The sequence below is a fragment of the Setaria italica genome, chromosome III (assembly GCF_000263155.2).
Source record: "Setaria italica strain Yugu1 chromosome III, Setaria_italica_v2.0, whole genome shotgun sequence".
Lineage (NCBI taxonomy): Eukaryota > Viridiplantae > Streptophyta > Magnoliopsida > Poales > Poaceae > Setaria > Setaria italica.
In genome coordinates this window covers 26,528,881-26,542,280 of record NC_028452.1, presented here as the reverse complement: position 1 = coordinate 26,542,280, position 13,400 = coordinate 26,528,881, and the positions used below count along the sequence as shown (strand labels likewise).

General features: G+C 46.0%; 1 protein-coding gene across 1 annotated transcript; it reads left to right on the top strand.

Annotated features, from left to right (window-relative positions):
- Positions 1-1,181: 1,181 nt before the first annotated feature.
- LOC101780250 (protein NRT1/ PTR FAMILY 2.7) lies at positions 1,182-8,346 on the top strand. The gene is made up of 4 exons (XM_004962366.4): positions 1,182-1,382; positions 1,482-1,699; positions 1,798-2,369; positions 7,331-8,346. Exons 1-4 carry the CDS (start codon positions 1,256-1,258, stop codon positions 8,142-8,144), a joined length of 1,731 nt encoding a protein of 576 aa, XP_004962423.1. The 5' UTR covers positions 1,182-1,255; the 3' UTR covers positions 8,145-8,346.
- The last annotated feature ends 5,054 nt before the right edge of the window (positions 8,347-13,400 follow it).

The window sequence follows — 13,400 nt, the reverse complement described above, 5'->3', positions numbered from 1 at the left end:
TGGGTTAGTTATGTCAGGTTGTTTCAGGTTTTGGGTCAAAATTTTGTGCCTGGCCTTGGTGGAGGTTGGACAGATATCAACGTTTGTGAGTCACAACTTGTTGGCCGTGCGACAGGGTTTGCCGGTTTATGACTCAAAATCGGCCATTAGTTTTTGCCTCAAAACTAACCAACCATTGGCGTGTTTGCTAGTTTGAACCTCAAAACGTGGGGGATGATGCATAGCAACAGCTCTAAGCTTGCATCAAATTGAAGCAAAGCCATGAAGGCTTGAGTCCTGACTTATACTTGACAGACATATTATTCCAATAATTATGTTGTCATTCAATTACTAAAATCATAAGCAATGACCTATAATTGTGGCAATTTGCACTACACTCTAGCCGAAGGCTTATTAACGGTCTGAGCTGCACATGCACTGAATGTTTTGGTGGCTGCTCATCCTTGAAGAAAATTCAATTCCGATGGAATGCTAAGCCCACATGCCGTAAGTGAATAAAATGCCTTTTACATTTTACTGAAGACAAGTACACGTATTATATGTTCATTTGGAGATAGAGGGACCTAGCAAAGGTTGTTTGCTGGGCCCTTTACGCCAGATCGTGGCCCTGCCACAATCATACTCCGAGGTCCCTCTGTTTTTATTTCTATGACATTTAGGTCAAGCATATTTAAGAACGGTGGCAGCCAGGGAGGGAGAATGAGGTATGTATGCAAGGAGGGGATGCCGGGATGGACGTTAAGGACCAGTAGTAGGAGGGGATCATGGGCCCAGATATATATTTCACTTCCTTTTAGAAATTTGTGACTAATTTTGTTTCTTTTGTTTTGTTGAATTTAGGTGGAAAGGTCGTGTTAGGGGTGGATGTTTATTTTTAAGAATTGTAGGCTGTTTTCCTTTATCCATGGTGATGTAAGGGTCATGGCCGGAATGGCATCTTATTTATGATATATGGATTCCAGCAGATGAACGAACACTAATCCCCCATAACTTTGAGGAGTTGGCTCACCGAACTAGAGAAGAATACGATTCGACCCGATAGAAAGAAATGCTACCTATTAGTGAGCTCAACTAATTAAAGATCTCGGGCACTTCAATTTTGTTTAATTTATAATAAAAAGGACCAAGCGCACGGCCAACTACTCCTCTGAACTCTACTCCCTAGTGTCAGTGTCACGCAGACTCTACGCCCGTGCCTATAAGTGATACATCAGTGCCAGTGTCCAACGCGGAAGACAGAGAAAGATTCAGCAGCATGGAAGCGAACGGGACGCAAGAACCACCGCCTCGCCGTAGCCTCGGCGTGGATCATGAATCCCTGCAGCAGCCGCAGAGCGATCCCAAGAGGAAGGGTGGATGGATCACCTTCCCTTTCCTTGGAGGTCGATCTCTTTCTCTGTCCTGATCGATCGATCAATTGATTTGCCCGAGCGCTGCAGTGCAGTGAGAGGAATTTTACGTGTGTGTATGTCATGGTGCAGTGGCGATGATGGGGCTTGGTGTGGCGACGAGCGGCGCGTTGAACAACCTGGTGGTGTACCTGATCAAGGAGTACAACGTGCCGAGCGTCGACGCGGCCCAGATCTCCAACATCGTCGCCGGCTGCCTCAGCTTGGCCCCGGTCGCCGGCGCCATCGTCGCCGACGCCTTCTTCGGCTGCTACCCAGTCGTCGCCGTCTCCATGGCCTTCTCCACCCTAGTAAGTGCCCGTACCTCTTCTCGTAAGTCGTATTGATCGGACCGTGCCTGTTTAATGAACTCGCTCACTAACGCATGTACACGTACGCACGCTTGCAGTCCTTGGTCGTGTTCACCCTGACGGCGAGCCTGCGCGGCCTCCGTCCGGCGCCGTGCCAGCCGGGCGACGGCGCGGGGCCTTGCCAGCCGGCGTCGGCCGGGCAGATGGCGGCGCTGTACGCCGGCGTGTTCCTGATGTGCGTGAGCGCGGCGGGGTCGCGGTTCAACCAGGCGACCATGGGCGCGGACCAGTTCGACGACCCGGCCGACCGCGACGTGCTCTTCAACTGGTTCTTCATCTTCTTCTACGCCTCCTCCGTGCTGGCCTCCACGGTGATCGTCTACGTCCAGGACACGGTGTCGTGGACGCTGGGCTTCGGCGTCTCCGGCGCCGCCAGCGTGGTGGGGCTCGCCGCGCTGCTCGCCGGCGCGCGGTACTACCGCCGGCCCGCCGTGCGGGGGAGCCCGTTCACGGGGCTCGCGAGGGTGGCCGTTGCCGCCGCCAGGAAGAGGAAGGTCAACGTGGCGACGTCAGGGGAGCTGAAGTTTTACCACGGACCACGACGGAGCGGTGACGGCGACGACAAAGCTGGTAACGGTGAGACTGACCAAGCTCCAAGCGACAGCTTCAGGTATGGAAATTATATACGCTCTTGGACTGTTGAACATATCTTCTTCCGTAGTATTACTCATGTCTGTGCATGGTGATTAAAGAATTAAAACTTTTAATATAAATTAAGTGCCATTGCCAAGATACAACACGATAATATGGTTAGGCTGTCTGTTTCGTGCCACTCTGTCTCTTATAACAAGCAGCATATATTAGTTGCATACCCACGAGAGATGTCTTGTTAAGGACGTACTTAAGTACACTGCTCCCACCACGATATGGACGATATATAATATGGTCTTCAATGTATATAATTTAAAACTCACTATTTTTCTGTTATATAAATAGCATATAAAATATGACTTTCAAGGTTAAAACTCAAAAGTAATAAAGGTTCCACACCATTTTTTGCGAAAGAACTAAATGTTATACATGATAGTCATTTTCACAAATTTCATCGAAACCAGCTTGTTTATAGAACATCAAGTATATATGTACTATACAATTTTCTAAAGCAGATGGAAGCGCACAGTCACCCAAAAAGAAGTCACCAACACTTGGCAGTTCCTCCATTAAATCAGATAAATAGAAGAAGAATCTTGTGGATAATTTGACAAGACATCGAGACTACTTCCTCCATCCCTTTTTAAGTGTGGCTCAGGAAGCGTGACTGCGAGGGAAACACGATTCCCGAGCGACACTTAAAAAGGGACATAGGGAGTATGTGAGAACGAACCATAGGCATGAAAGTTGCTGACATAACAAAGAGTATAATTTAGAGCGTGTTTGGATCAATCGCTAAAGTTTATCCCTTGTCATATCGAATGTTCGGATACTAATTAGAAAGACTAAACATGAGCTAATTATAAAACTAATCGCAGAAACCCTGAGCTAATTCGCAAAACAAATCTATTAAGCTTAATTAATCCATCATTAGCAAATGGTTACTGTAGCACCACATTGTCAAATCATAGATTAATTAGTCTTAACAGACTCGTCTCGCGAATTAGCCTCCATTTGTGCAATTAGTTTTATAATTAACCTATATTTACTACTCCTAATTAGTATCAAAGATCTGATGTGATAGGTGCTTTTAGCTTAAAAAAACAAACATCCCTAATCATCCCAAAGTGCGCAAAAGGAAAAAGCATTGCCTTACCTTTTCACGTGCAGCAGCAGGCATATTCTCTGAATGGCACTCACGACGACGCCGACACGGCATCAATGATGGACCTGCATAATCCTCTGCTTCTATTCCAAAGTTACGGACTTTCCCAGCACTAGCAACAATAATAGTAGGTAACTTTAAACTTTGAAAACAAACTAACAGAAGAACCCTTTAGCAGACACGACTGACAAGATCGTAAAACTCAGACATGTGAGATGTAGGAGGCTTTTTTCGAAATGGGAAGTATGTTTGCACGAGTTTGTGAGCAATTTGGTTTTGAAATCCTGTTCCCTTTGTTCGTTTTCAATAACACGGAGTACTCTCTCCGTCCGAAATTCTTGTTCGTTTTGATTTTTTAGATACATACCTTTAGATGCAGATATGCATCTAGGTATATATTATATCTGGATACGTATCTAGAAAAGTTAAAAGAAATAGTAATTTGGAACGGAGGAAGTATTTTGAGAGGTCATCACCTAATGTCAAACGGTGTTAGCAAATACTACCTCCGTAACAAAATATTTGTCGCTGTGACTTTTTAGTCACGACGTTTGACCATTCATCTTATTCAAAAAACTATGCAAGTGTCATTTATTTTGTTTGTGTCCTACTTTACCATTATAGGTATTTTAAGGATGACTTATCATTTCGTACATTTACAATAATTTTTTGCATAAGATGAATGATCAAACGTTGCAAGAAAAAGTCAACAACGATAAATATTTTGATATGACTAAATATATTTACTGCATTAAGCTAGCTGGTAGCTGCACATGTCCGGGCTTCCATTGTCATAAACCAGTCAAACATGCAAGCAGCAAGCCAGACAGCACCTTAAATGTCAGCAAAAATATACTGTACCAGTCACAGTGACGACAAGAAAGTTATGAAAGTGATTTTGTGGTATCACATCGATGGCGCGGCTTTAATTTGCTGATATATCTCCACAGGGCAGAAGCGAACAAAACTAACTATTCCAAGATCAGTGTGGGTTAACCAAAACATCAGTATCACGTTGATGAGAAAACGAAAGAGTAGGTTAGAACATTTCAGACAGACGGAAGAAGAATCACGACAACCACAATGACAAGAATTAGCCTCTACTTTGAAATTAAAGATCAAACAAAATCTTGCAATGCACTAGTCGAATCAACTAAAGTTCAGATTGCTATATATACGCCATGCGCGACATCACCACAATTGCTGCGGATATGCATTAAAAATAGTACGTAAAGCTCTAGGGAAGATTAGGCCCTTGATAGATAATTTAAGTAACATTGTTGAGATGCGCTCAACATTATTCTATTTCGGCTATGCCTGTTACGTGCAACTCCGGCCAGTTTTTCTAGCTGCTACTCCCTCCGTCCCAAATTACTATTCGTTTTGGCTTATCTAGATACATAGCTTTTGCTATGAACCTAGATATATGTATGTCTAGATACATAGTAAAAATTATGTACCTAGAAAAACTAAATGAATAGTAATTTAGGAACCGGAGAGAATAGGAGTTGGGAGATGTCATGTTCAGGACCTTTTCCGTTCCCTCTAGTTACAAATACATTATGTTTTGGACACCAGTATGATATTTAATGTGCAGCCGCGCTTGACAATTTTTATACTCATGAAATTTATAAGCTCTTTGCAATATTATGAAAGTATTTTTTAAAGATAAATCTCTACTATTATATGGTTTTCATCTTTCTAGAACAAACATTTTAAAACTTATTGACAATCCAAGACTTAAAATATTGGATTGCTACCTTGTTCGAGCAAGTACTATAACTTTTTTTTAAAAGAGTCACTCTTACCCGTCATCGTCACTCCCTTTTGCTCCATCATCGTTTTGACTTGTGTAGATGTGTAATGTTTGCTACGCATTTATATTTACATTATGTCTAGATACATAACAAAAATTATATATCTAAAAAAGTCAAAACAATTTATAATTTGAAATGGAGGGAGTATGTTCTAAGCTCATTCGCCTTATACACCGATTTAGCAAAAGATAAATATATGTAACAAATTATAAAAAAAATATATGTCCGAAGAACTTTGTGAGAGATCAAGATATACCTCGTCATGCAACAAGTTGCTTAAAAAACAAACGGCAAGCAGAACAATATGGCCGAGCATATATTACTCTTTGAACGGATCCTGTCTTGCACTTTATTCTAAAGCACCGGAACTCCCCAGGACCTTTTCTTAAAAAAAACAGGAATTTCACCGTACTAGATAGGTAACACTTGCTGTCAGTAAAAGCGTGAATTGTTGATCAAATAGTTCGAAATTAATTCGATCAACAATATCTATGACTTGATCCAACATTTTATGAATGTACACGAATTATATATTTTTAATAAATAGTGACCACATGTGGAAAGAGAACACACTAGACCGTGATTGCCCCCCCTCTCCAACCAGGTCTGCAGGTGCACCAGAAAAGGATAGGAAAAAAGTAGAAAAAAAGGCGGGGGAGATTTAGTAGGTGAGGGGTAGCGCACGAGGCGGAGCCAGGCAGAGGCATCGTCCACGTCGAGTGGAGGTGGTGCGCGTGGTGCCGTGGTGTAGGTGTTGCCTCCTTTGCTCGATGAGAGAGGGCAATAATGGTAAAATGATGATAATTTCTGCCCGCACGAATCCCCAGAAGTACTTGATCTAGACTAGTTTTATTATTATTATTATTATTATTATTATTATTATTATTATTATTATTATTATTACAAATAATATCCTGGACTTGATTTGATGCCCTTGCAATTGGAGCAGCTGGCGTGGGCCAACTACGGAGAACCAAAACAGTATATATGCTTCACGGCCAATCTAAATCATTCTTATTTCCTGGAGATGCCAAGATTTATATAACTCGGGAGACCAAAGTTTGGTAGCTAGTCAGCTAGATACTGAAAAATCGATGCCTTCCAAGGTCTTATTGAATATTGCTCCCTCCATTCCAAATTATTTATTAGAAAATCTAAAACGACCTATAATTTGAAACGGAGGGAGTAGCATGCACCCGTAGGACCTTACAAACATTGACCATAGAAACAAACAATACTTATTTTGACATCTGGTAAAAGAGAATCTTGAAAATAGAATCACATATCTACTCAAATCAAATGCGCTTTTAGGTAACACTAGTCATTTTTGCCCGTCTAAGCAGCAAACCAGCCAAAATATATATTCCATATCAAGGGACAGCAACTCAATCATAAGAACCACAAAGATCTCAATAAATGCGAGAAAATGATTTGTAGCATCTTAATTATCGGTGGATAGCTTGGTGGGATTTTTTCAACATCAATGCAGCTGGTGGGAGGTTATAACCAAAAAAACATCGGTGTCCTGGGACTGTCAGCTGAGCTAATCACGTCCTGTCAGGTCTGGATTGTCTGCTGTGCTTCCAAATATCGGATCAACACGATTTGCTCTATTGATTTTACAATACGCACGCATGCGGGTCTAGTGGAAAACACATAGGTTGCGTAGTTGCACAGATTGATTTATGTAGTCTCGTGCGAATTGTGGCTTCTTTGAAAAATGGAAAAGCTAGGAGATTGGAACACTTCAGAGTTCAGACTGAAGAAAGACTTCCTGGAAACCGAAGACATTTCAGACTTCCAACCATCACGGGCCACGACAGGCAGACTTGTTAGCATCAAAATAGTTTCAGTTCAAAGATGTACTACTAAACAAAACTGCATTGTAGTCAAATAAACTTGTGACTTGTGGGTGCTACCGTTTGCATTATCAATTACTCCAGTCACTTTCTATCAGTAAAATCACTGGCCAATGACATCACCGACAACTCATTGCAGCTTCCTGAACCGCGCCGCACTGATCACCGACGGCGACATCATCGCCGCGGACGGGTCGGTGGCGGCCCGGCCGTGGCGCGTGTGCACGGTGCAGCAGGTGGAGGACTTCAAGGCGGTGCTCCGCATCCTGCCGATCTGGAGCGCGACCATCTTCCTCAGCATCGCCATCGGCGTGCAGATCAACTTCACCATCCTGCAGGCGCTGGCCATGGACCGCGCCGCCGGCCGCTTCACCATCCCGGCGGGCTCCATGATCGTCGGCTGCCTCATCGCCGTCGTCATCTCCCTCGGCCTCCTCGATCGCGTGCTCCTCCCGCTCTGGCGGCGCGTCACCCGGCACGACCTGACGCCGCTGCAGCGCATCGGCGCCGGCCACGTCGTCACCATCGCCAGCATGGCCGCGTCCGCCGTCATCGAGCGGCGGCGCATGGACACCGTGCGCGCGCACGGCGAGGAGGGCAACCCGGCGTGGGTGTCGCCGCTGTCGGCGATGTGGCTGCTCCTGCCGTTCGCGCTGTCCGGAGCCGGCGAGGCTCTGCACTTCCCCGGGCAGGTGACGCTCTACTACCAGGAGTTTCCCCCGTCGCTCAAGAACACCGCGACGGGCATGGTCGCCATGATCGTCGCGCTCGGGTTCTACCTCAGCACGGCCCTCATCGGCGTCGTTCGGCGTGCCACGGCGTGGCTGCCGGACAACATGAACGCGTCCAGGCTGGAGAACCTCTACTGGCTGCTCACCGTGCTGGTGGCCGTCAACTTCGGGTACTACGTGTTGTGTGCCAGGTTGTACAAGTACCAGAACATCGGAAAGTAAAACCGGGGGGGTGGTTCGTCAGGACCGGAGGCATCACTCGCTGCATTCTTGGGTTCTGGCCAGTGACTTGCAGCTCTATGCAGTGTGCTTTTCGTGTGTGGTGGCTTAAGCTGTTCAGATTTCCTCCTGTGTAATAAGATCTTATGAAAGGGTCGCGTTGCTCTGCTCTACAAGATTACTAGCCTTTTCTAATGGTTTGCAATTGGCCAAAGATTTTTAGTACGGATGTGCTAGCACCCGGACGTCCGATAATTTTTTTTTATCGGACGCTCCGTTGTAACATTGAAAAATAACTATCGAAACATCAAAAATCAACACTTGCAACATGAAAATATGCACTAAAAATAGTTTTGGAACTCATGCACGCCATCCATCTCAAGGATAAAAAGTCCCCATGTGCAACATTCATCAGAAGATAAATTTGCAACACCTTTACGTGCATGAAACATCTCGAATTGCTTCGTGCAACATTCAAAACAAACACATTGCAATAATAAAAATCACAAGTTGCAACATCTCGAATAGAAATAATTTTGTGATCTCAGCCAAATCAAGTACTGCAACAAGAAAAAAAAAGCATCTCTTACAGCATTGCAACAACAAAAAACATCTCTTACAACATGCAACAACAAAATAAAAAGAGGCCGAAACAAAGAAAACAACCATATGCAACATCGTGAACAAGATGGTGCAACACCCGATTGCTAGCAAGTTGGACTGTTGCAAACAGATGAAACATCAAAAGCCAACTGTTGCAACATCCAAAAATCTCAACTACAACACCAAGAGGTACCTATCGCAACATGGAGCCGTCAGTAGGTGCGCTGACACGGGTGCCGACTGTCGGGCATGCACCTCAGGCCCACGAGTAGACCTTGGATGGCCCACTAAGGGACGTACTCAGATGTAACCAGGACAAGGGATAGGCATATCCTACCCGGACTAGTCAAGTGTATGTATGGAAAACTACTCGGGTCTTACTGAGTAGAACTCTGTAATAGTACTCGACTAGGACTCAGACTTGTAACCCTGCCCTCCCGTGTATATAAGGGCGGGCAGGGACCCCCTCAAAAAGAACAACTCCAGTTCATCCAAGATCAATACAAGCCAATACACAGGACGTAGGGTATTACACGATCTAGTGGCTCGAACCTGTCTAAATCGTGTTCCTTGCGTCACCATTGATTCCTTGATTTTCGACGATCCTTACCACATAAAAGACCACCTAGGGTACCCCCTAGGCGGATTGCCGGTCTAAAACACCGACAGCTGGCGCGCCAGCTAGAGGCACTCGTCGAGTTTCTCAGCGCGAACTCAATGGCAACGGTCATCATCAAGCCCGTCTTCATCATCGAAGTGGGCGCAACCTTCGTTTTCGGATCCTGGCTCTGCATCACCGATGGCTCGGGTTCGTTCCGGCGCCGGATCATCAACGCCCAAGAGAAGAAATCAGAGGATCTGATCAGAAAAAAACCAAGATGTCAAAATCGACAACTTCGAGTTTGACTACGCGTCAGACTCGACTTCGCTTCGGACTAGTTGGTCTCAGTCACTTCCCAACTTAGCTTCGACTCCAAAACGGTTTCCGCACGGACTCCGCAATGCAGCCGAAGTCCACCAGGGTTTCCTTACTCGAATCCAACTCGAGCTCGGACACGACGGAGACGGCGACTCCGATTCGGTCTATCCGCCAGAGATACCATTATCTAGTCCAGCCCAAGGATTAGTAATAACTTCAACTTCACAAGGCAGATTCGTGCATTGGTCGGGCTTGAGACTACCTCCTCTTGCCCGCGACTACGACTCACGCCTTGTCGCTCATATAGACAACCTCCCGTATCAGGAGGGTGTCCCACTCACTTCCAATCGCGAGGAAAGCTAACAGAGATTGCAACATCAAGCTCCGGAAGCTACTACCCGGACAGGGCAGTCCTTATTATTACTCAAAATAACAACCCGGGTACTAGCTAGAACAGAACCCCCAGGCGATTAGCACAACTTGACAACATCTCTGAAGACGAGTCCACAGCTGACGCCCCACATAATGAAACCTCCGAGCAAAGAAACCAAAGAAGGACGCGCAACGCTACTCGAATCGAGCGACGGCAGTCAATGGCCACAAACATTCCCATCACAAACCTTGAAAGGGCTTTCGACGCAGTCCAGGCTCAAGAGCACAATACTCCACTTGCGGCAATCGCCTCAATCAATCTTTTAACGACGTTGATGCCTCAAGACAGGGAAAACAAAGCCACAGCCCAGCTCGTGCAACGCGGCAACGGACTAATCACACAACTCGCGGAGCAAGCTTACAAACTACTCGACAAAGAATCACCAATTCCATCTGTTCCTCACATCACAGCTCACCAAGAAGGCAGCAGAGGCGCTGCAGCCAACAACGACGCTCCAAGGAACGATAATGAAGTGGTCAACCAGCCTCGGCAACACAACCAAGGCCCAAGCAACCGCAAGGCCCCAATACGCCATAAAGATGTTGGAGAGGCCAGCTGCACCAACTCGGTCAAAAGTATTCGCCCTACTCGGAAGAACCACGAAGTATCAAACTTCAGTGACCTATGAGAAATCCTCAACAGTCGGCGCGAGCGAGAAGTCGACAACTACAATCACTTTCCTGCTTTCACAAATCGGGTAATGAAGATAAAACTACCCGAGAAGTTCAAGCCGATAGGAATTACCAAGTATGATGGAAAATAAGACCCAATCCAATGGCTACGATGCTACTCGCTAGCAGTACAAGCAGCCGGAGGCAATAACAATACCAAAGTCATCCACTTTCCCATTTGCATGGAACCCGCACCACTGACCTGGATTGATTCACTTAAACCCAAGTCAATCGACTCTTGGGCAGACTTAACAAAGGCTTTCACCAACAACTTCGCCGGCTCCATGGCTCGACTGGGCAACAAGATTGATTTAAGTCAAATTAAGCAGAAAGAAGGCGAGACCTTACGCGACTACTTGCGCCGATTCTTCGAAAAGAAGGCAACCATAGTTGACATTTCAAAAACAGACGTCATCGAGTGCTTTCCAGAACGGACTCCACGATCGACAGACATACCAAGACTTTGGTCGCCAATGGCCAACTAATGTCAAAGACCTCAAAGTTATGGTGCAACAGTGGGCAGATGAAGAAGACAAAGAGCGAGAACGGTTCGGCTCCCACCGCAATCATGGACGCGACAACAACAACAATAACCAAGATAGAACTCGACACAACGATACTCGAAACAATTTCTTGAGTAATCACAATCGCAAAAGGAAGCCCGACAACACTATCGCTACCATGACCAACTCCAGAAAAAAGGGATCCCGCAAAAACGATGAGGGGCTGACCTTCACCAAACTACTCAAAAAGCAGTGCCCATGGCACCCGACTAGCAAACACTCGGCAACAGACTGCTACAGCATGCGCCGAGTAATGCAAGACTTACCCGCACTACCACCACCTTAAGGATAAAGGCAAGAACAAAGTCCACAACGACGAAGAACAAGAGGTCGACTTCCAGACCGCCTCAAAAACTGTCAACGTCATCTTTGGCGGAATCCCTAGCACCGCATCCAAGCGAGCCAACAAACTCGTACTCAGGGAGATCATGGCCATCGAACCAACAGATCCAACACCGCTAAAGTGGTCAGAAGTACCCATTTCCTTCAGCAGAAAGGACCACTGGACCAAGTTCTCAGAACCAGGCCGTTTTCCCCTAGTACTCGATCCCGTGGTAGCAGGCCCAAAGCTAACCAAAGTCCTCATCAACGGCGGAAGTGGGCTCAACGTCATTTTTGCCAAGACATTGAGGAAGATGTGCCTCAACGTCACTGAAATACTTACTCCAACAGATTCACCTTTCTACGGCATCGTACTTGGAAATGCAGCTATACCACTAGGACAAGTCGTCCTCCCAGTTACCTTTGGAACTAAAGAATACTATCGTACCGAGTACATCAGATTTGAAGTCGTCGACTTCGAGACATCTTACCACGCCATACTCGGAAGACCAGCACTTGCTAAGTTCATGGCCATACCACACTATGTTTACTTGGTACTCAAAATGCCAGGCCCCAAGGGAGAGCTAACGCTACGAGGAGATCTACGATGATCCTACGAATGCGACACCGAAGCTGTGGAAATCGCCGCAACTTCTCAAGCACCTAGTCCCATGCAACAAGTCTTCACAGCTTCCAAGAAGCTCCATCCAACTGAACTCGCGATCCCAGAAAACAAGTCGGGGTCTACAAAGGTGAAACCCGCCAGCGAGCAAGACTTCAAACCAGTTGACCTCCAGATGGACGACCCTTCCAAGACAGCCCTGATCGGAATAAGGCTAGATCCTAAATCGGAATCCGCGCTTGTCAGTTTCCTTCGGGCTAACCACGATATCTTCGCTTGGAAACCGGCTGACATGATAGGTATGCCCAAGGAGCTGATCGAGCACTCCCTAAATGTTGATCCCAAAGTTACCCCAAAACGACAACGACTTCGCAAATTCGCTCAAGATAGACGAGAAGCAATCAAGAAAGAGTTGGCCAAGCTACTCGCGGCAGGGTTCATCAAAGAAGTCTTTCACCCAAACTGGCTAGCAAATCTCGTACTCGTGCGTAAGAAAAACAAGGAGTAGAGGATTTGTGTCGACTACACCGACCTCAACAAGCACTGTCCAAAAGATCCTTTCGGACTACCCAGGATCGACCAAGTGGTCAACTCCACCGCTGGGTGCGTGTTACTATGCTTTCTCGACTGCTACTCCGGCTATCATCAGATAAGCCTCAAGTAGGAAGATCAAGCCAAAATAGCTTTCATCACACCTTTCGGAGCTTTCTGCTACAAAACAATGTCCTTCGGACAAAAAATGCAGGAGCAACCTATCAACGAGCTATACAGATGTGCTTTGAAAAGCAACTTCACTGCAATGTCGAAGCTTATGTCGACGACATCATCGTCAAAACAAGAAACCAGGAGGAACTCATCGCTAATTTGGAGGAAACTTTCTCCAGTCTACGAGCTTTCTAATGGAAACTCAATCCTAATAAGTGCGTCTTCGGAGTACCTTCTAGCAATTAGCCATCGCGGCATTGAGGCTAACCCAAAAAAGATATCTGCCATCACAAACATGCAAGCACTAGCTAGCATCAAGGATGTGCAGAAACTCACAGGCTGCATGGCCGCTCTCAACCGGTTCATCTCGAGACTTGGAGAACGGGGACTTCCCTTCTTTAAGCTTCTCAAACGCCAGGACA